Source organism: Nerophis lumbriciformis, linkage group LG05, assembly GCF_033978685.3.
Source record: "Nerophis lumbriciformis linkage group LG05, RoL_Nlum_v2.1, whole genome shotgun sequence".
In the NCBI taxonomy this organism is placed as follows: domain Eukaryota; kingdom Metazoa; phylum Chordata; class Actinopteri; order Syngnathiformes; family Syngnathidae; genus Nerophis; species Nerophis lumbriciformis.
This window is the reverse complement of record NC_084552.2, coordinates 496,783-522,500: the sequence shown is the minus strand read 5'-3', so window position 1 is coordinate 522,500 and position 25,718 is coordinate 496,783. Positions and strand designations below refer to the sequence as shown.

At 37.6% G+C, this 25,718-nt stretch overlaps 1 protein-coding gene across 2 annotated transcripts in view; it reads right to left on the bottom strand.

The window, feature by feature from the left end:
* Positions 1 to 1,061: 1,061 nt before the first annotated feature.
* Positions 1,062 to 25,718, bottom strand: part of gsap (gamma-secretase activating protein) — a 77,648-nt gene continuing 52,991 nt past the window's right edge. For both annotated transcript variants that reach the window (XM_061961432.2, XM_061961433.2), the window contains exons 26-32: positions 22,179 to 22,249; positions 21,973 to 22,067; positions 21,683 to 21,802; positions 14,077 to 14,138; positions 6,378 to 6,476; positions 3,169 to 3,265; positions 1,062 to 1,933 (exon numbers count right to left, since the gene is read on the bottom strand). In XM_061961432.2, coding sequence (XP_061817416.1) covers positions 1,833 to 1,933; positions 3,169 to 3,265; positions 6,378 to 6,476; positions 14,077 to 14,138; positions 21,683 to 21,802; positions 21,973 to 22,067; positions 22,179 to 22,249 — 645 coding nt within the window. In that variant the 3' untranslated portion in view covers positions 1,062 to 1,832. The remainder of the gene's footprint in view (positions 1,934 to 3,168; positions 3,266 to 6,377; positions 6,477 to 14,076; positions 14,139 to 21,682; positions 21,803 to 21,972; positions 22,068 to 22,178; positions 22,250 to 25,718) is intronic.

The window sequence follows — 25,718 nt, the reverse complement described above, 5'->3', positions numbered from 1 at the left end:
ATTAGCTCAATGCTATCAATGCGCCGCTAAAATAGTCCGCCTGCGTTAGCGCTTATAATAACATCACTCATCTTTGGTTAATTTTCAGGTCATGACATGTAAATGGAGTATTGTTGGCTGTTTCTGGATGACTTTAGAGGGTATAATGAGCGCAATAGAGAGACCCTTCATCTGTTGACTCAATTGTTAGCATTTATTGACGATTTCCAACGCATAAAAAAGCCAAGTATATGTGTTCATTTCTTACATAAGGATTGTGAATGATAAACAGCACACCTCTGTCTAATGTTTGCTTATTTCCAGTATGACTGCTCTAATAATATGGTCAGAGTGAAGAGGCGTTATTACAGTGACGTAAAATCTACGGAAATTGCCGAAGATATTCGGAGCGGAATATTCAACTCAATTTATGGCATTTTTGTTATGTTTTAGACGGTATTTTCACATACCGTATTTTTCGGAGTATAAGTCGCTCCGGAGTATAAGTCGCACCGGCCGAAAATGCATAATAAAGAAGGAAAAAAACATATATAAGTTGATTGGCAACACTAATTGGCCCTAGTGTGTGAATGTTGTCTGTCTTATCTGTGTTGGCCCTGCGATGAGGCGGCGACTTGTCCAGGGTGTACTCCACCTTCCGCCCGATTGTAGCTGAGACGAGGCTCCAGCGCCCCCCGCGACCCCGAAGGGAATAAGCGGTAGAAAATGGATGGATGGAAGTCGCACTGGAGTATAAGTCGCATTGTTTGGGGAAATGTATTTGCTAAAAGCCAACAGCAAGAATAGACATTTGAAAGGCAATTTAAAATAAATCAAGAATAGTGAACAACAGGCTGAATAAGTGTACGTTATATGAGGCATAAATAACCAACTGGTATGTTAACGTAACATATTATGGTAAGAGTCATTCAAATAACTATAACATATAGAACATGCTATACAATCTGTCACTCCTAATCAATAAATCCCATGAAATCTTATACGTCTAGTCTCTTACAGGAATGAGCTAATTAATATTAAGTGATATTTTACGGTAATGTGTTAATAATTTCACACATCAGTCGCTCCTGAGTAGAAATCGCAACTATGAAAAAAACTGCGACTTATAGTTTGGAATAATACGGTACTTTGCGGATTGTAAATACAAATACTAACCCTGGTTTACTGGATTCAATGAAACATAAATAAGCATCAACTTGTTTTCCACTCTACTGGTACTTTAAGATATTCATTATTCATTTTGTATTTGTTATTTTATTTGAGCACAACATAATTGCATGTAAATGTATTTTTCATCAGTTTATGAGTACCTTCGTATGCAGTATACTTGGTGAGTACTTTTGTTTTCTAATTGGCTTTGTGTGCTAAATAAATAATCATCTTTGTGATGAACACATGGTTTCATATCATTTGACAAGGTTGTAAAGTGTAAGTAGGTTAGATATACTTATTCAATACAATTCAAATCAAGAGTATTATTTCTGTGTTAACATCTGAGTGGAAAAGTTGGGCCCCGAGGTCAAAAAAGGTTAAGAACTCTTGATGAAAACAATAACCATCAATTTTCTTCCACTTATAAGTAGTGAAGCCCAGACTTCCCGGCCTCCACCCATTTTCCAGTTCCACCGGAGGAACACCCAGGTCAGCTGTGAAACCAAAGAGTGTGTGGCAGTTTAGGTTCTGTATAACTGCATAGAAAACTGTTCACTTTTTGATTTTCACTTCCCTGGCTTAAATTAAAGTCTAAAAAAGTTGTTCCCTTTCCCCCCCCCCAAAAAAAGTCTCTTAAGCCTTCCCTTGTCTTCCAACATTCTCCGTCTGTCACATCCTTGTCATTTTCCCTCAAACCCCAGCACAATGAGTGTCTGCTTCAGAGCCGTCTCCCCCACAAACGTGGCGTCCACGTTCTCTTGTTCGTCGAAGGGGTTCAGAGCTGGTGCACGGGGGGAGAGGAAGAGAAGGGGAGAGGATGTGGAGCGAGGTTGCCATGTGAGAAACACACACACACACACACACACACATTCTTGTATTTGTTACCTTCTTGAGACCTCCGGAAAAATTTTTTTGTTTGTAATTGGTTTTCAATCTGCATTATTTACTTCAAGTTATTACAGTTTGTCTCTATATACATTTTTTTAATTATCATTTTGGGCCAAAGGTGCACTTCAAATTTTTACACACACTTGTTATTTCATATGTTGACCAGAGGGGGCGCAATTCAAATTTTTACACACACTTGTTATTTCATATGTTGACCAGATTGGGGCGCACGTCAAATTTTTATACACACACGTGTTGTTTCATATGTTGACCAGAGGGGGAGCACGGCAACTTTTTACACACACTTGTTATTTCATATGTTGACCAGAGGGGGAGCACGGCAACTTTTTACACACACTTGTTATTTCATATGTTGACCAGAGGGGGAGCATTTCAAATTTTTACACACACTTGTTATTTCATATGTTGACCAGAGGGGGAGCAATTCAAATGTTTACACACACTTGTTATTTCATATGTTGACCAGATTGGGGAGCACGTCAAATTTTTACACGCACTTGTTATTTCATATGTTGACCAGAGGGGGAGCAATTCAAATGTTTACACACACTTGTTATTTCATATGTTGACCAGATTGGGGCGCAATTCAAATTTTTACACACACTTGTTATTTTATATGTTGACCAGAGGGGGAGCAATTCAAATGTTTACACACACTTGTTATTTCATATGTTGACCAGAGGAGGAGCACTTCAAATTTTTACACACACTTGTTATTTCAAATGTTGACCAGATTGGGGAGCATGTCAAATTTTTACGCACACTTGTTATTTCATATGTTCACCAGAGGGGGACCACTTCAAATTTTTACACACACTTGTTATTTCATATGTTGACCAGAGGGGGAGCACTTTTAAAAGCGACACACAGTCAATTTGAAAAATCCCTCCTTTTTGGGACCAACCTAATTGTGATAGATATCACCACCGGGGGGTGCAAATGAGGCATTCTCTATTAGATGCAATGGTTTTCCGTATTGGGACCATGATTTATGTCCTATACTTGTTGACACCTCCTCATATGGAAGCTACTTTTCCTTGTTGATGTCTCAAGAAGGGTAGAAATACAAGAACACACACACACATTTGTAGTAAAACAGTATATTACCTTGTTCTTCTGCATCTGACAGGACTTTGGCCAGGTGTGTGAGAGGGAGAAACTCTGGTCTGAAGCCGGCTTTGTCTCTGCCGCTGAAGGCAAATCCCTGAGGTAGAATCACAACACACATGTTTTGAGAGGGTGGAGATGAACACACAAGATGCTTCTGGCAAACACAAAACAAGAAGGGTGTGAAAAGTATTAGGAAACAAGGCCAAGATTGGTGTCTCACTCTGTACATGAGCTCATTATTGTGCTACTGTTGGATGTACCAGGCAACATTTGACATCATGACTTTGTATCACAAGCAACTATTTCATTTTTGTTCCACAAGCTGACAAGATAAGATCATCCTGTACTGGACTCTTGAAGATGGAAAGTGGAGCTGCCATTATGGGATGTTTTCTAATCAACTATACTAAGTATTTCAATGCTTGGAATCTGCGCTTTTGCATGATATTCTAGTTACTATGGTCATCTAATTAGTTACTATGGTCATCTAATTAGTTACTATGGTCATCTAATTAGTTACTATGGTCATCTAATTAGTTACTATGGTCATCTAATTAGTTACTATGCTCATCTAATGAGTTACTATGGTCATCTAATTAGTTACTATGGTCATCTAATTAGTTACTATGGTCATCTAATTAGTTACTATGGTCATCTAATTAGTTACTATGGTCATCTAATTAGTTACTATGCTCATCTAATGAGTTACTATGGTCATCTAATTAGTTACTATGTCATCTAATTAGTTACTATGGTCATCTAATGAGTTACTATGGTCATCTAATGAGTTACTATGGTCATCTAATTAGTTACTATGGTCATCTAAATCACAGCAGCTCAGACGAGGTACCAAGCAGTGTGGGTGGGGAGCGTTTCCACAGAGTGTTCCCAGAACCAGCCTGAAATGAGGCGGAAAGAGATTTTGAGTTCTAAAGCTTAGTGATATACTATATTTTTTTTTTTTACCCTTCACGTTCATATTTCATGTTTGTTGCGTTTCGCTTGATTGTAAAATACGTCGATTGAGAGGGGGTGTGATGTTCATATGTTGTCAATATTCAGTGTTTTATCCTTCATAGTCAATATTGTGAATGCCACATTCTTTATTTTCATGTACAAACCCCGTTTCCATATGAGTTGGGAAATTGTGTTAGATGTAAATATAAAATGAATACAATGATTTTGCAAATCATTTTCAAGCCATATTCAGTTGAATATGCTACAAAGACAACATATTTGATGTTGCAAATAATAATTAACTTAGAATTTCATGGCTGCAACACGTGCCAAAGTAGTTGGGAAAGCGCATGTTCACCACTGTGTTACATGACCTTTCCTTTTAACAACACTCAGTAAAGGTTTGGGAACTGAGGAGACACATTTTTGAAGCTTCTCAGGTGGAATTCTTTCCCATTCTTGCTTGATGTACAGCTTAAGTTGTTCAACAGTCCGGGGGTCTCCCTTCTGCTATTTTAGGCTTCATAATGCGCCACACATTTTCAATGGGAGACAGGTCTGGACTACAGGCAGGCCAGTCTAGTACCCGCACTCTTTTACTATGAAGCCACGTTGATGTAACACGTGGCTTGGCATTGTCTTGCTGAAATAAGCAGGGGCGTCCATGGTAACGTTGCTTGGATGGCAACATATGTTGCTCCAAAACCTGTATGTACCTTTCAGCATTAATGGTGCCTTCACAGATGTGTAAGTTACCCATGTCTTGGCCACTAATACACCCCCATACCATCACACATGCTGCCTTTTACACTTTGCGCCTATAACAATCCGGATGGTTCTTTTCCTCTTTGATCCGGAGGACACGACGTCCACAGTTTCCAAAAACTATTTGAAATGTGGACTCGTCAGACCACAGAACACTTTTCCACTTTGTATCAGTCCATCTTAGATGAGCTCAGGCCCAGCGAAGCCGACGGCGTTTCTGGGTGTTGTTGATAAACGGTTTTCGCCTTGCATAGGAGAGTTTTAACTTGCACTTACAGATGTAGCGACCAACTGTAGTTACTGACAGTGGGTTTCTGAAGTGTTCCTGAGTCCATGTGGTGATATCCTTTACACACTGATGTCGCTTGTTGATGCAGTACAGCCTGAGGGATGGAAGGTCACGGGCTTAGCTGCTTACGTGCAGTGATTTCTCCACATTCTCTGAACCCTTTGATGATATTACGGAGCGTAGATGGTGAAATCCCTAAATTCCTTGCAATAGCTGTTTTTTCTTAAACTGTTCAACAATTTGCTCACGCATTTGTTGACAAAGTGGTGACCCTCGCCCCATCCTTGTTTGTGAATGACTGAGCATTTCATGGAATCTACTTTTATACCCAATCATGGCACCCACCTGTTCCCAATTAGCCTGTTCACCTGTGGGATGTTCCAAATAAGTGTTTGATGAGCATTCCTCAACTTTATCAGTATTTATTGCCACCTTTCCCAACTTCTTTGTCACGTGTTGCTGGCATCAAATTCTAAAGTTAATGATTATTTGCAAAAAAAAAAAAAAAGGTTTATGAGTTTGAACATCAAATATGTTGTCTTTGTAGCATATTCAACTGAATATGGCTTGAAAAGGATTTGCAAATCATTGTATTCCGTTTATATTTACATCTAACACCATTTCCCAACTCATATGGAAACGGGGTTTGTACATTCTGGGTGTCTCATTCAGTAAAAAAAACGTACTATTCCATTCTGTTTTTTTAAGGTGGTCTGTCATAACGTTTTTAGCATTCAATCAGACCTACTCAGTGGCCTGAGATGGGTAGGTTGTGAGTTCAAACCCCGGCCGAGTCATACCAAAGACTATAAAAATGGGAGCCATTACTTGGCACTCTGCATCAAGGGTTGGAATTGGGGGTTAAATCACCAAAAAGGATCCCCGGGCGTGGCCACCGCTGCTGCTCACTGCTCCCCTCACCTCCCAGGGAGTGAACAAGGGGATGGGTCGAATGCAGAGGACAAATTGTGTGTGTGTGTGACAATCATTGCTACTTTAACTTCCGTCATAAAACAATCCCCCTTTTTTGGAGGTACATTATCTTCTAGTAGCAACCCTGAATAAGATCAGATTTGGAGCGTTTAGAGAGGCAAAAATAAATCAGATCTGTGTCACTTGGGAGCAAAACAATCAGATTGGGTGTCAACTGTGATGAACACACATTTTTTCTTGTGATGGATTTTCATTGTTTTACCTTGTTTCTGTCGCGTCTCCCCAACACATTCCTGACATAATCCCTGCAGATGGAAGCCGAACTGACAGGATGATCCCACATGTGGTAGAATCTGTTGGCCTACACACACACACACACACACACACACACACACACACACACACACACACACACACACACACACACACACACACACACACACACACACACACAGGTTATTATTTGGAATGGGGACCAAGTTTTTGATCATCACTTGTGGGGACCACCCTTTCTACAGGTTGTGGAGGCATGAACATTTTTTGGTAAAATGTCCACTGGCCAGTTAGTTCATACACATCTTTAAATCTCTGGATTGATGACGTAATGTGCTGATCATTCTTACTGGGGACCTTGTGGAAAAGAGTTAATATGGTTAATGGGGACCACATTTTAATAATTTTGCATAATTCACACACATTTGTACGTGACTACTGAGGACCATTGGCGTGGTTAGGCCTATTTTAGGGGGGCTCAAGCCCCTCTAAAATGTTCTTAAGCCCCCCTAAATAATTTGGTGTTAAAAAAAAAATTAAAAAAAAAAAATCTATTTTTTTATTTTATTTTATTTTTTTACAAATACATGCCGGCATATTCATTATAAAGTGGCCTGAATATGAGTTTAAATACATAATCATATAGCCTGTCATTATTCACTCAGTAGAGAGACCCTTTAGTGTGTCGTATCCAATCCATTCCACTTGTTCATATAGAAAATGCCCACATCACTCAAAACCCAGTCCGCATTTTCTTTGCGACCTTGCTTGCGGTCCTGCAGGTGTACGAAGCACATTAGCACAAAGCACTGCAGAACAAGAACCTTGTGTCTGCAATTGTAAATAATTTAGTTTTTAAGTTTTGTGTTTCTTGTAGAATCTATATAAAGTAATATACATTAGCCTATTGTTAAAATCATGAAAAAAACATCATTAAATACCGTATTTTCCGCACTATTAGCCGCACCTAAAAACCACAAATTTACTCAAAAGCTGACAGTGCGGCTTTTAACCCGGTGCGCTTTATATATGGATTAATATTAAGATTCATTTTCATAAAGTTTCGATCTCGCAACTTCGGTAAACATCCGCCATCTTTTTTCCCGGTTGAACAGGAAGCGCTTCTTCTTCTACGCAAGCAACCGCCAAGGTAAGCACCCGCCCCCATAGAACAGGAAGCGCTTCTTCTTCTACTGTAAGCAACCACCCGCCCGCGTAGAAGAAGAAGAAGCGCGCGGATATTACCGTACGTTTCATTTCCTTTGTGTGTTTACATCTGTAAAGACCACAAAATGGCTCCTACTAAGCGACAGGGATCCGGTTCATGAAAAGACGCAATCTCTCCATCCGCACACGGACTACTATTTCACAGCAACTGCCTAAAGACTTTCAAGAAAAGCTGGCTACTTTCCGTGCATATTGTAAAAACAAGATAGCTAGCTGAAAAAAAGATCCGGCCAGAGAACATTATCAACATGGACGAGGTTCCACTGACTTTTGATATTCCTGTGAACCGCACTGTGGATACAACGGGAGCACGTACGGTGAATATTCGCACCACAGGGAATGAGAAGTCATCCTTCACTGTGGTTCTAGCTTGCCATGCTAATGGCCAGAAACTTCCACCCATGGTGATATTCAAAAGGAAGACCTTGCCAAAAGAGACCTTTCCAGCCGGCGTCATCATAAAAGCTAACTCGAAGGGATGGATGGATGAAGAAAAGATGAGCGAGTGGTTAAGGTAAGTTTACGCGAAGAGGCCGGGTGGCTTTTTTCACGCAGCTCCGTCCATGTTGATATACGACTCCATGCGCGCCCACATCACGCTGGTTTTTAATATATTATTAAAGTTTGACTGACCTATCTGACTGTTTTTTTGACATTCCTTTAGCGCAGTTAGATGCGGCTTATAACACGGGGCGGCTTATAGGTGGACAAAGTTTTGAAATATGCCGTTCATTGAAGGCGCGGCTTATAACCCAGGGCGCCTTATGGTGCGGAAAATACGGTAATATGGTTAATGGGGACCAAATTTTAATAATTTTGCATAATTCACACACATTTGTACGTGACTACTGAGGACCATTTAAAAAAAAAAAGAAAAAAAAATATTCAAATTAAAAATGACATGATGGTCAGAATACATCACTACCAGTGACGTGCGGTGAGGTTGATGGCTGGTGAGGCACTGACTTCATCACAGTCACATTTACAAACATAAAGAGTATCTTATTCACCATTTGATTGGCAGCAGTTAACGGGTTATGTTTAAAAGCTCATACCAGCATTCTTCCCTGCTTGGCACTCAGCATCAAGGCTTGGAATTGGGGGTTAAATCACCAAAAATGATTCCCGGGCGCGGCGCCGCTGCTGCCCACTGCTCCCCTCACCTCCCAGGGGGTGATCAAGGGGATGGGTCAAATGCAGAGGACACATTTCACCACACCTAGTGTGTGTGTGACAATCATTGCTACTTTAACTTAACTTTAACTTTACACATACAAACTGTAGCACACAAAAAAGCACATTTAATAAAAAAAACGTTATTATGGTCTTACCTTTACTTAGAAATTAAGTCCATGCGCCGCAACTAAAGCCCTCACTTCAACTTTCCATGTGCAAGATTGAATCTATTTAAAAAAGTGTAACCGAGGGTTTATAAATGTGGCCTATACTGTATGAAACTACAAAATAACAAACACGGAGGCTCCAGTTTACACGAGGACCACTTTATTTACCTTCTTTCAAAAACCTCCGCAACGTGACATCACTTCCGCTCTTAGCGCCTTCAAAATAAGAGCTCAAGGCATATACTGTATAACAGCGCATAACAGGAACTTAACATCACAAAGAGGAAAGCCCATGAAAATAGGTTACAAAAGTTATTTAATAAGAAGCCAAAAAGTGCAAAAACAATAATGTTCGTGTTGGAGGAGTTGTGAATTAGGTACACCTGCAGTCTGCAGGTGTACCTAATGTTGTGGCCCTGCAGTCATTCACAACTCCTCCAACACGAACATTATTGTTTTTGCACTTTTTGGCTTCTTATGAAATAATTTTTTTAAATAGATTCAATCTTGCACGTGGAAAGTTGAAGTGTGGGCTTTAGTTGATATAACAATTCTACGGCGGGGGTGCAGGAGGCGGGGCTACTGGAGCCTCAGCCAGCGCGTCTTTTGCAGCCGTTTTATGATCGCTCAGCACAAGAAATACGTTACACACATACAGTTGTTGACAAAATACACTGTACATTATATACCTCAGCTAACTAAACTATGGAAATGTATAATATAATTCATATAGCAATACAGTCTCACTGCACAGCAGGCCAGCAGTTAGCCGAGTCCGTCCATGTTGAGGCACTGAGTGACGTGCCTCAACTGGCTGCTGTTCACCGCACCGTCTCTTCTCAGTATTTGAACGGCAAATGTGAAAATTCAGCGATTTTGAATAAAAATAATCTAAAACTGGTGAAGTTAAATGGAAAATAACTTTATAGTATAATCACTGGATACATATAACAATTGAATTAATGTTTTTTCTTTTTACATTTTTTTTCTTTCCATGATGGCAGGTGAGGCCCCGCCTCACCTGCCATCATGGAAAGCTGTCCACGACGTCCACAGTTTCCAAAAACAATTTGAAATGTGGACTCGTCAGACCACAGAACACTTTTCCACTTTGTATCAGTCCATCTTAGATGAGCTCAGGCCCAGCGAAGCCGACGGCGTTTCTGGGTGTTGTTGATAAACGGTTTTCGCCTTGCATAGTAGAGTTTAACTTGCACTTACAGATGTAGCGACCAACTGTAGTTTCTGAAGTGATCCTGAGCCCATGTGGTGATATCCTTTACACACTGATGTCGCTTGTTGATGCAGTACAGCCTGAGGGATGGAAGGTCACGGGCTTAGCTGCTTACGTGCAGTGATTTCTCCACATTCTCTGAACCCTTTGATGATATTACGGACCATAGATGGTGAAATCCCTAAATTCCTTGCAATAGCTGGTTGAGAAAGGTTTTTCTTAAACTGTTCAACAATTTGCTCACGCATTTGTTGACAAAGTGGTGACCCTCGCCCCATCCTTGTTTGTGAACGACTGAGCATTTCATGGAATCTACTTTTATACCCAATCATGGCACCCACCTGTTCCCAATTAGCCTGCACACCTGTGGGATGTTCCAAATAAGTGTTTGATGAGCATTCCTCAACTTTATCAGTATTTATTGCCACCTTTCCCAACTTCTTTGTCACGTGTTGCTGCCATCAAATTCTAAAGTTAATGATTATTTGCAAAAAATATATATATTTATCAGTTTGAACATCAAATATGTTGTCTTTGTAGCATATTCAACTGAATATGGGTTGGAAATGATTTGCAAATCATTGTATTCTGTTTATATTTACATCTAACACCATTTCCCAACTCATACGGAAATGGGGTTTGTACATAAAAAAATAACGTAAAATAACGCAGTAATGCATCATGTAGTAACAGTAACTGAGTTACTGAATATAAAAAATAACGCGTTAGATTACTAGTTACTTTGTAACACGTTCGTCCCAACACTGATTATCCCTTAATCTACTATTTGGGTCAAAGCTTAAAAATCACTTAGGAATCTTCAGAATGGATCTGACTATCATTTAAAAAGGGTTACCTGTTTTTTTGTCCCCATACCGTCAGAGGTCCCCTTAAAGGTGACTGTGTAAACAGAGCGATGTCCCCATTAAGTAAGCATTGCCAGAACACACACACACACACACACACACACACACAAATGACATTTTCCAGACTCACTCCCAGGAGCACATAGGCATCTTTCCTTTTCTATTTCAAGCATCCATAGATATCTTTGTTGTGAAATATACACCTTACTAACTGCACATCATCACTCATGTTTATACAGAGATGCTTTTTGCGTCCATTAAACACAGCCAGACTGTAAGAGCCACCATTAATCAATGTTTAATTATTGTTCCCCCCCCCCCCCCAAGATTAATATTTTAAGCCTGATTTGTGAAACTTTGCTTTTGAATTATTTACAGCCCCAGTATCTCTTTGTGACCCGGCTGCAAATTACAGCCTTCCGGAATGATGTGTAGAATAAATCAGAAATGGACGATAAACCCTCGGCGAGGATTCTTTGCATCGTGCAGGAGTAATAAAGAGAGATGGGTATGACTGTGTGGAAAACAAACTGGCAGGAAACAGGCAAGACTTAACACTTAACATTCCTCATCTCACACACACACACACACACACACACACACACACACACATGCTTACAGATACTGTACCCAAACACTTGACACAGGGAAGTTACACAAGAGACACACAGTGGTTGACCTCTCCCAAGACTTGGACAAAAGAAAAAACACCCCTGCCTAACTTCCCAACACACCCTAGTTGAATAAACAAGTACAAAACCCTAAAACCAGAGAAGTTGGTTAAATGGTAAATAAAAACAGAATACAATGATTTGCAAATCCTTCAATTCAATTGAATAGACTGCAAAGACAAGATATTTAACGTTCAAACTGGTAAACGTTGTTTTTCTTTGCAAATAGTAGCTCATTTGGAATTTGATGCCTGCAACATGTTTCAAAAAAGCTGGCACCAGTGGCAAAAAAGACTGATAAAGTTGAGGAATGCTCATCAAAGACTTATTTGGAACATCCCACAGGTGAACAGACTAATTGGGAACAGGTGGGTGCCATGATTGGGTATAAAAGCAGCTTCCATGAAATGCTCAGTCGTTCACAAACAAGGACAGGGCGAGGGTCACCACTTTGTTAACAACGTGAGCAAATTGTTTAAGAACAACATTTCTCAAGCAGCTATTGCAAGGAATTTAGGGATTTCACCATCTACGCTCCGTAATATCATCAAAGGGTTCAGAGAATGTGGAGAAATCACTGCACGTTGTCAGAGTTTGTAGGTGACGAACCCCAATATGCAGAGATGGCGGAAGGCGTTGTACGAGAAAACATGATTTAATTCAACACTAAGGCAAAACAACAAAAGAAAGGGTAACAACAAAAGGCGCGCACAAGGCGGAGAACAAACTTGGTTATGAAGTTAAAATAGCACAGAGGCTAACTTTGGACAAGAAACAAAAACACTTACTGTGACACGAAGGAACTAGGACATGAGCAGAGCGAAACAAAAGTAGACAGAGCTACATCGGCAAGTATTAAGACAGGTAGTAATGATCAATAATCCAGCAGTGACTGGAGGGTAGGGCAGGTATAAATAGCAGCTGGCTGATTGACAGCAGGTGTGGCCAGGTGCCAATCAGCCACAGCTGAGGGGACACAGCACTCAGGGAGAAACAGGAAACAGAACCAAAACAAGAGCGCTGACAGGAAATACTATACACACAGAGGAAAAACTAAAAGACAACCAAACTGTCAGGGGCAAGCCTGACACACGTAAGCGATAACTTCGATCCCTCAGGCGGTACTGCATCAAAAACCCTACATCAGTGTGTAAAGGATATCACCACATGGGCTCAGGAACACCTCAGAAAACCACTGTCAGTAACTACAGTTGGTCGCTACATCTGTAAGTGCATGATAAAACTCTACTATGCAAAGCCAAAGCCATTTATCACATACTTGCCAACCTTGAGACCTCCGATTTCGGGAGGTGGGGGGAGGGGGGTGGGCGTGGGCGTGTTCGGGGTGGGACAGGGGGCGTGGTTGGGGGCGTGGATAAAAGGGGAGGAGTATATTTACAGCTAGAATTCACCAAGTCAAGTATTTCATATATATATATATATATATATATATATATATATATATATATATATGAAATACTTGACGTTCAGTGAATTCTAGCTCTGTATATATATATATATATATATATATATATATATATATATATATATATATATTTATAAAATAAATACTTGAATTTCAGTGTTCATTTATTTACACATATACACACACATAACACTCATCTACTCATTGTTGAGTTAAGGGTTGAATTGTCCATCCTTGTTCTATTCTCTGTCACTATTTTTCTAACCATGCTGAACACCCTCTCTGATGATGCATTGCTGTGTGGCACGCACTAAAGTGCTTTCATCAAATGCACTAGATGGCAGTATTGTCCTGTTTAAGAGTGTCACAACATTGCTGTTTACGGCAGACAAACTGCTTTACGGTAGACGAAAAGGTGACTGCTGTTGTTGTGTGTTGTTGCCACGCTGGGAGGACGTTAATGAAACTGCCTAACAATAAACCCACATAAGAAACCAAGAACTCGCCCTCCATCATTCTACAGTTATAACGTGATTGGGCAGGTACGCTTTATTATATTGTGGAGGACCTGAGTCCGCCTGAATTTCGGGAGATTTTCGGGAGAAAATTTGTCCCGGGAGGTTTTCGGGAGAGGCGCTGAATTTCGGGAGTCTCCCGGAAAATCCGGGAGGGTTGGCAAGTATGGTTTATCAACAACACCCAGAAACGCTGCAGGCTTCGCTGGTTACACAACGTGCCAACTTCACTGGATTTTGGGTTTTGTACTGTAAGCTCCAAAATAACTGCACTCTTTAATTTCAAGACATCAACAATTACTTTTGCATTGTTTTAATACTCGATGCACACACACACACACACACACACACACACACACACAGACACACACACAGACACACACACACACAGACACACATAGTGTACCTCAGGAAGTCTCTTCAATACACTGAACTTCAGCTTCTCATTGGCGTCGCTGTTGTCAAAATCTACAAATAAAATGAGATAAAAAGGTTGAAATGCAGTAGCAAAATAATAATACATATATTAGTAAATACAGTCAGATGCTCATGTGCCCTAATATTGTGTTATTGTTTGTGTCTACACTCGGGGTGTCCCCATACCAATATTTTGGTACCGGTACCAAAATGTATATCGATACTTATCCAAATAAAGGGAACTACGAAAAAGTGTCAATTTTGGCTTTATTTGAACAAAAAATCTTACAAAAATGTTTGGTATTGTACTCCAAGAAACATTCTAGAAGGTTAACATATAAATAACAGGGCGTTAAATACATTGTGTTTTTATTGTTGCACTCAAAGAGCAATTTACAATTTTCCATATTACGTACAGTTTGCCATAATTAGATTAAAATATAATACAAAATAGGCTTTATTGACATTATATTAAATGCTTGATGATTTATGGTTGCCACGCCTGGTCTGTGCTTGAAGAAAATACAATTATTGGTAAGTACTAAAAACAAAACTATGTAGCCAGATAAGTTGCAACTATGGATACATGTAGCCAGATAAGCCAAGTAGCAGGTCAAACAAACTTGTGTTGAACATAAAACACAAATTGTAGCAATTTGTTACCAAATGAGGTCATTTTACTCGCACTAGTTGACGTGAGATGAGCGCTCTTAACTCCGCTGATATTTCACATCAATCCAAGCAGCTGTGTGCGCGTCTACATGTTATGTATCTACATGTTATGTATCTACATGTTATGTATCTACATGTTATGTATCTACATGTTACGTATCTACATGTTACGTGTCTACATGTTACGTATCAACATGTTACATATCTACATGTTACGTATCTACATGTTATGTATCTACATGTTACGCATCTACATGTTACGTATCTACATGTTACGTATCTACATGTTACGTATCTACATGTTATGTATCTACATGTTATGTATCTACATGTTATGTATCTACATGTTACGTATCTACATGTTATGTATCTACATGTTACGTATCTACATGTTATGTATCTGCATGTTATGTATCTACATGTTATGTATCTACATGTTATGTATCTACATGTTATGCATCTACATGTTACGTATCTACATGTTATGTATCTACATGTTACGTATCTACATGTTATGTATCTGCATGTTATGTATCTACATGTTATGTATCTACATGTTATGTATCTACATGTTGTGTATCTGCATATTATGTATCTACATGTTATGTATCTACATGTTATGTATCTACGTGTTATGTATCTACATGTTATGTATCTACATGTTATGTATCTGCATATTACGTATCGACATGTTACGTATCAACATGTTATGTATCTACATGTTATGTATCTGTATGTTATGTATCTACATGTTACGTATCTACATGTTATGTATCAACATATTATGTATCAACATGTTATGCATCTACATGTTATGTATCTACATGTTACGTATCTACATGTTATGTATCTACATGTTATGTATCTGCATGTTATGTATCTACATGTTATGCATCTACATGTTATGTATCTACATGTTACGTATCTACATGTTATGTATCTACATGTTATGTATCTGCATGTTACGTATCAACATGTTACATATCTACATGTTACGTATCTACATGTTATGTATCTACATGTTACGCATCTACATGTTACGTATCTACATGTTACGTATCTACATGTTACGTATCTACATGTTATGTATCTACATGTTATGTATCTACATGTTATGTATCTACATGTTACGTATCTACATGTTATGTATCTACATGTTACGTATCTACATGTTATGTATCTGCATGTTATGTATCTACATGTTATGTATCTACATGTTATGTATCTACATGTTATGCATCTACATGTTACGTATCTACATGTTATGTATCTACATGTTACGTATCTACATGTTATGTATCTGCATGTTATGTATCTACATGTTATGTATCTACATGTTATGTATCTACATGTTGTGTATCTGCATATTATGTATCTACATGTTATGTATCTACATGTTATGTATCTACGTGTTATGTATCTACATGTTATGTATCTACATGTTATGTATCTGCATATTACGTATCGACATGTTACGTATCAACATGTTATGTATCTACATGTTATGTATCTGTATGTTATGTATCTACATGTTACGTATCTACATGTTATGTATCAACATATTATGTATCAACATGTTATGCATCTACATGTTATGTATCTACATGTTACGTATCTACATGTTATGTATCTACATGTTATGTATCTGCATGTTATGTATCTACATGTTATGCATCTACATGTTATGTATCTACATGTTACGTATCTACATGTTATGTATCTACATGTTATGTATCTGCATGTTACGTATCAACATGTTACATATCTACATGTTACGTATCTACATGTTATGTATCTACATGTTACGCATCTACATGTTACGTATCTACATGTTACGTATCTACATGTTACGTATCTACATGTTATGTATCTACATGTTATGTATCTACATGTTATGTATCTACATGTTACGTATCTACATGTTACGTATCTACATGTTATGTATCTACATGTTACGTATCTACATGTTATGTATCTACATGTTATGTATCTACATGTTATGTATCTACATGTTACGTATCTACATGTTACGTATCTACATGTTATGTATCTACATGTTACGTATCTACATGTTATGTATCTGCATGTTATGTATCTACATGTTATGTATCTACATGTTATGTATCTACATGTTGTGTATCTGCATATTATGTATCTACATGTTATGTATCTACATGTTATGTATCTACGTGTTATGTATCTACATGTTATGTATCTACATGTTATGTATCTGCATATTACGTATCTACATGTTATGTATCTGCATATTACGTATCAACATGTTATGTATCTACATGTTATGTATCTGTATGTTATGTATCTACATGTTACGTATCTACATGTTATGTATCAACATATTATGTATCAACATGTTATGCATCTACATGTTATGTATCTACATGTTACGTATCTACATGTTATGTATCTACATGTTATGTATCTGCATGTTATGTATCTACATGTTATGCATCTACATGTTATGTATCTACATGTTACGTATCTACATGTTATGTATCTACATGTTATGTATCTGCATGTTACGTATCTACATGTTATGTATCTATATGTTACGTATCTACATGTTACGTATCTACATGTTATGTATCTACATGTTATGTATCTACATGTTATGTATCTACATGTTATGCATCTACATGTTATGTATCTACATGTTATGTATCTACATGTTATGCATCTACATGTTATGTATCTACATGTTATGCATCTACATGTTATGTATCTACATGTTATGTATCTACATGTTATGCATCTACATGTTATGTATCTACATGTTATGCATCTACATGTTATATATCTACATGTTATGTATCTACATGTTATATATCTACATATTATGTATCTACATGTTATGTATCTACATGTTATGCATCTACATGTTATGTATCTACATGTTATGTATCTACATGTTATGTATCTACATGTTTTGTATCTACATGTTATGTATCTACATGTTATGTATCTACGTGTTATGTATCTACATGTTATGTATCTACATGTTATGTATCTGCATATTACGTATCGACATGTTACGTATCAACATGTTATGTATCTACATGTTATGTATCTGTATGTTATGTATCTACATGTTACGTATCTACATGTTATGTATCAACATATTATGTATCAACATGTTATGCATCTACATGTTATGTATCTACATGTTACGTATCTACATGTTATGTATCTACATGTTATGTATCTGCATGTTATGTATCTACATGTTATGCATCTACATGTTATGTATCTACATGTTACGTATCTACATGTTATGTATCTACATGTTATGTATCTGCATGTTACGTATCTACATGTTATGTATCTATATGTTACGTATCTACATGTTATGTATCTACATGTTATGCATCTACATGTTATGTATCTACATGTTATGTATCTACATGTTATGCATCTACATGTTATGTATCTACATGTTATGCATCTACATGTTATGTATCTACATGTTATGTATCTACATGTTATGCATCTACATGTTATGTATCTACATGTTATGCATCTACATGTTATGTATCTACATGTTATGTATCTACATGTTATGTATCTACATGTTATGTATCTACATGTTATGTATCTACATGTTATGTATCTACATGTTATGCATCTACATGTTATGTATCTACATGTTTTGTATCTACATGTTATGTATCTACATGTTATGTATCTACATGTTTTGTATCCACATATGTATTTTCATGTTATGTATCTACATGTTATGTATCTACGTGTTACGTATCTACATATGTATCTACATGTTATGTATCTACATGTTATGTGTCAACATGTTATGTATCTACATGTTATATATCTACATGTTATGTATCTACATGTTATATATCTACATATTATGTATCTACATGTTATGTATCTACATGTTATGCATCTACATGTTATGTATCTACATGTTATGTATCTACATGTTATGTATCTACATGTTTTGTATCTACATGTTATGTATCTACATGTTATGTATCTACATGTTTTGTATCCACATATGTATTTTCATGTTATGTATCTACATGTTATGTATCTACGTGTTACGTATCTACATATGTATCTACATGTTATGTATCTACATGTTATGTGTCAACATGTTATGTATCTACATGTTATATATCTACATGTTATGTATCTACATGTTATATATCTACATATTATGTATCTACATGTTATGTATCTACATGTTTTGTATCCACATATGTATTTTCATGTTATGTATCTACATGTTATGTATCTACGTGTTACGTATCTACATATGTATCTACATGTTATGTATCTACATGTTATGTATCTGCATGTTACGTATCTACATGTTATGTATCTACATGTTATGTATCTACATGTTATGTGTCAACATGTTATGTATCAACATGTTATGTATCTACATGTTATATATCTACATGTTATGTATCTACATATTATGTATCTACATGTTATGTATCTACATGTTATGTATCTACATGTTATGCATCTACATGTTACGTGTCTACATGTTATGTATCTACATGTTATGCATCTACATGTTACGTGGCTACATGTTATGCATCTACATGTTGTGCATCTACATGTTACGTATCTACATGTTACGTGTCTACATGTTACGTATCAACATGTTACATATCTACATGTTACGCATCTACATGTTATGTATCTACATGTTACGCATCTACATGTTATGTATCTACATGTTACGTATCTACATGTTGCGTATCTACATGTTACGTGTCTACATGTTACGCATCTACATGTTCTGTGTCTACATGATGTGTATCTACATGTGCACAACAGAGGAGGTGTTGTGGTGTATGTGTTTTTGCGAGAATGTCAACATGTTGGCTAAGTGAGGTCAGTGAGTGAGTGTGCGAGCACAGAGAGAGAGGAGCGCGTGCACTGCGCAGTAGAGTGATGAATGGGTCGGGTTGTGTCCTGCAAAACTAATAATAAAGCAACCAGAATGTCACGAATCGGCGGCCTCGAATTCAGACCGGAAAGCAGATCTTAGCAGACCCCTTGCGGGGTAAAGTGAACTGAAGGGAACGTCTCCCCTGCGCTCCTCTACTACAGTCTGCACCGGAGCAGAACATCAGGACAGGTGTAACAACTACATTATTACCTGTCACTCTTTATAACTCCTTGTGCAGATCTGAATGCTTATTATTTAAATGTTTACCTAAGTTTTTGACCCCGAGGTCAAAAAGGTTAAGAACCCTGTTCTAATGATTTTGTTTATACCTTCCCAATATGGCTGCCATATACGTGCATGCATGTGAGGCTAAAGGCAGCATGCTAACACATTGTTGTTCACATTTTTATCGCCAATTCTTTTATCCAAATAACAAAATAAAAGCCATTATACCGCTTAAAATATTGATATTACTCAACATAAAAAACACAATATTGCACGCTTGGTATTGGGAAGCGTGTGTCGTATGCCACTCAGTACACACCTACAAACCCCGTTTCCATATGAGTTGGGAAATGGTGTTAGATGTAAATATAAACGGAATACAATGATTTGCAAATCCTTTTCAACCCATATTCAGTTGAATATGCTACAAAGACAACATATTTGATGTTCAAACTCATAAACTTTATTTTTTTTGCAAATAATCATTAACTTTAGAATTTGATGGCAGCAACACGTGACAAAGAAGTTGGGAAAGGTGGCAATAAATACTGATAAAGTTGAGGAATGCTCATCAAACACTTATTTGGAACATCCCACAGGTGAACAGGCAAATTGGGAACAGGTGGGTGCCATGATTGGGTATAAAAGTAGATTCCATGAAATGCTCAGTCATTCACAAACAAGGATGGGGCGAGGGTCACCACTTTGTCAACAAATGCCTGAGCAAAATGTTGAACAGTTTAAGAAAAAACAGCTATTGCAAGGAATTTAGGGATTTCACCATCTACGCTCCGTAATATCATCAAAGGGTTCAGAGAATCTGGAGAAATCACTGCACGTAAGCAGCTAAGCCCGTGACCTTTCCATCCCTCAGGCTGTACTGCATCAACAAGCGACATCAGTATGTAAAGGATATCACCACATGGGCTCAGGAACACTTCAGAAACCCACTGTCAGTAACTACAGTTGGTCGCTACATCTGTAAGTGCAAGTTAAAACTCTCCTATGCAAGGCGAAAACCGTTTATCAACAACACCCAGAAACGCCGTCGGCTTCGCTGGGCCTGAGCTCATCTAAGATGGACTGATACAAAGTGGAAAAGTGTTCTGTGGTCTGACGAGTCCACATTTCAAATTGTTTTTGGAAACTGTGGACGTCGTGTCCTCCGGACCAAAGAGGAAAAGAACCATCCGGATTGTTATAGGCGCAAAGTGTAAAAGGCAGCATGTGTGATGGTATGGGGGTGTATTAGTGCCCAAGACATGGGTAACTTACACATCTGTGAAGGCACCATTAATGCTGAAAGGTACATACAGGTTTTGGAGCAACATATGTTGCCATCCAAGCAACGTTACCATGGACGCCCCTGCTTATTTCAGCAAGACAATGCCAAGCCACGTGTTACATCAACGTGGCTTCATAGTAAAAGAGTGCGGGTACTAGACTGGCCTGCCTGTAGTCCATGTGTGGCGCATTATGAAGCCTAAAATAGCACAAGGGAGACCCCCGGACTGTTGAACAACTTAAGCTGTACATCAAGCAAGAATGGGAAAGAATTCCACCTGAGAAGCTTCAAAAATGATTATTTGCAAAAAAAAATAATGTTTATGAAATTGAACATCAAATATGTTGTCTTTGTAGAGCATTCGACTGAATATGGGTTGAAAAGGATTTGCAAATCATTGTATTCTGTTTATATTTACATCTAACACAATTTCCCAACTCATATGGAAACAGGGTTTATAGTATCTGCATGCACCTGTCATGAGTCGAGACACAAATGTCTCTGTAAGCCGGAGAAATCCGTGGTCGACATACTGCAGGAAAGTGTGAGGAGGCAGGCAGCGCACGGCAAACGCCGCTAGCAGGGTGTGATAACCTGAGGAAAAAAAAGGATTTAGTCTCATTTTTGATATGAAAACATATATATATATATATATATATATATATATATATATATATATATATATATATATATATATATACTTGATGCATGCTGATGTTCCATGCTGTGTGTTTTAATTGGCCGCTGATGTGTGTGTGTCGTACCAGGTGGGAGGGGCGTGCAGAGCCCCCTGGTGGCTTGCAGGGTCCGAAGCATGAAGTGAAACACGGCCCACTCGCCAGGACCGGCCGGCTGTGTGCTGAGAAGTGGGAACCCGGCGAGGGGGAGAGGGTGTTACGCAACTTGGGACGTGACGTGCACACATTATACATCATGTGGAGCAGAAAGGCAGGTGTGCATTGATACTCACAGGCACAGAACACACGGACCCAGGCTGTGTTTCAGCCAGACTGTCTCCAGCATGTGTCTGATCAGCTCCAACTACACACACACACACACACACACACACACACACACACACACACACACACACACACACACACACACACACATTCTTGTATTTGTTACCTTCTTGAGACATCCGAAAAATGCCTGCCTCTTTAGGACCAGCCTTTCTAGATATATAAAGATTGGTATTAACAACATTAATAATATATACATACTATGCAAATATAAAAGAAGGTAAGCTTTTAGTTAATTATATACATACATACATATATATATATATATATATATATATATGTAAGTAATAATCACTGTCAAGACATGGACTATGGCGTGGTTTGTTCTCCCGTGGTGCAAATGAACATTTGGACCAGATATGACTTGCAGGTGAATACATATTTCATTTTACAATAACAAAAGGACCAAACTAAAGGCGCGCACAAGGGCGGAAGTACAAAACTTGACTATAAACACAAAACTTGCACAAGGGCAGAAACTATGAACAATTAAACAAAACTTGCAAACTATGGCTTGAATAAAGAAAACTTACTTGGCATGGACAAAAAAGGAGCAGCGTGAACGATGGACATGAAAAAGAGTTAGAAATGTGTCGAGCATAAATGTGGGGATGTCGTCAGAAAGACAAACTGAAAACAATGAACTTAAATACTACAGACATGATTAACGAAAACAGGTGCGTGACTCAAAACATGAAACAGGTGCGTGACGTGACAGGTGAAAACTAATGGGTTGCTATGGTGACAATCAAGAGTGCACAATGAGTCCAAACGTGGAACAGGTGAAACTAATGGGTAATCATGGAAACAAGACAAGGGAGTGAAAAGACAGAAACTAAACAAAACATGACTTAAAACAAAACATGATTACACAGACATGACAATCACAATAAAACTCATCATTTCATCAACTGTAATTAGTATCAACAATTACCCCCTTTATGATATGTTATGTTTCCTCCTCTTTATTGTACCAATCAAAAAACAACTTTTATATATATATATTTTTTTAGATTCATATTATTTATTTTTTTATATTTATATTTCAAAGCAGGAATGTCAGAAACCATTTGTGGCCGGTGGCTTTTCAAAAAATGTACCTATAAATGTCATGTCTGTGTAATCATGTTTTGTTTTAGTCATGTTTTGTTTAGTTATTGGACTCTTTAGTTTCTGGCTTTTTACTCCCTTGTCTTGTTTCCATGATTACCCATTAGTTTCACCTGTTCCACGTTTGGACTCATTGAGCACTCTTGTTTGTCACCATAGCAACCCATTAGTTTCACCTGTTCCACGTTTGGACTCATTGTGCACTCTTGTTTGTCACCATAGCAACCCATTAGTTTTCACCAGTCACGTCACGCACCTGTTTCACGTTTTGAGTCACGCACCTGTTTTCGTTAATCATGTCTGTAGTATTTAAGTTCATTGTTTTCAGTTTGTCTGTCTGGTGACATCCCACAATTATGCTCGGCACATTTCTGACACTTGATTTCATGCCCATCGTTCATGCTGCTCCTTTTAGTCTTTTGGTTGCATAGTTTGTTCTCCGCCACTGTGCGCGCTTTTCGTTTGTACTTTATTTTGAAATATTAAATAAATCACGTATATACATTCCCATCTCGCCCGAGCCAACTTTCCATTGCATTCCGGGAAAGCAAACACCCAGGACCAAGTCATGACAATAAAAAACTGAAAATGTTGGAAAAATCCAGCAAAAGGTCTATTTTAAAGACAAAAGGCAGAAATGTTGATACTAATAACTAATAATAAATATTTCTGTTCAAATATAAAAAGAATATACACATTCTTGTATTTGTTACCTTCTTGAGACCTCCGAAAAATGCCTACCTCTTTAGGACCAGCCTTTCTAGATATATAAAGATTTGTATTTTAATATATACATACTATGCAAATATAAAAAAGTAAGCTTTTAGTTAATTACATACATATATGTATATATATATATATATATTCAGTATATTATTACAAGATACATATGTAAGTGCACGCACAATCTCACAATAATAAACCCACTCATCATTTCATCAACTGTAATTTTTAGATTCATATTATTTATTTTTTTATATTTATATTTTGCAGTAGGGATGTCAAAAACAATTTGTGGCCAATGGCTTGTTTTTGTATTTTATTGGACCGCTGCACATTGTAAAAATAAAAAATGTACCTATAAAAAAACAGAAAACGTTGGAAAAATCCAGCAAAAGGCCTATTTTAAAGACAAAAGGCAGAAATGTTGATAATAATAACTAATAATAAATATTTCTGTTCAAATATAAAAAGAATATACACATTCTTGTATTTGTTACCTTCTTGAGACCTCCGAAAAATGCCTGCCTCTTTAGGACCACCCTTTCTAGATATATAAAGATTTGTATTTACAACATTAATAATATATACATACTATGCAAACATAAAAAAGGTAAGCTTTTAAATTATTTGTTTGTACAAATGGCTTTAATATTTACTTCAAGTTATTGCAGTATGTGGGTATATACATACCTATTTTTATTTATTTTTAATAAATTTGGCCAAAGGGGGCGCATTTCAATTTCTTACACACACTCGTTATTACATATGTTGGCCAGAAGGGGAGCACTTCAAATTTTCACACACACTTGTTATTTCATATGTTGACCAGAGGGGGAGCACTTTTAAAACCGACACACAGTCAATTTGAAAAATCCCTCCTTTTTGGGACCACCCGAAATTTGATAGATTTCACCACCAGGGGGTGCAAATGAGATGATTTATGTCTTAACTTGTTCACACCTCCTCATATGAAAGCTACTTTTCCTTGTTGATGTCTCAAGGAGGGTAGAAATACAAGCACACACACACACACACACACACACACACACACACACACACAATGTGTTCAATTAGATTCTAATCAAACGTCCCGTCCAAACGTTGCAGCTGGAGGCGAAGGGAGGCATCTTAAATCGCAAATTGTGACCATCTTGAAGGCAAAAAAACAACACGCTTTTTACATCTGTCACACGCTCGCTTCCCCCTTTAGATTCCACACTTCCCATTTTCATTTCCACCCGCACTCAATGACACGCCATGGCCCATACGCACGCGCCTGCCACACGTATGTCGGCGTTTAGCATGGCTGGGCCTCACTTGGCAAGAAAAACTGAATATAACAGCAAGACACCTCATTACTTTTGACAAACAATGTCCTCCATTGGTTTCACAAAAAAAAAAAAAAAAAAAAAAACATTTTAATGCACATATTTTACATATATATTTAAGATATATATATTTTTTTTTTTTCAAAAAGGTTTTAGAAATATATTTTTGGAATTTAAGGTTTTTCTTTTTTCATTTTCAGGCTGCTTCAGCGCATAATATAAATATTTAATTTAATTTATTATATTAAAATAATCTATTGTAATTGATAAGTACAAAACTCAAAAGCAGTGAAGTTGTCACGTTGTGTAAATGGTAAATAAAAACAA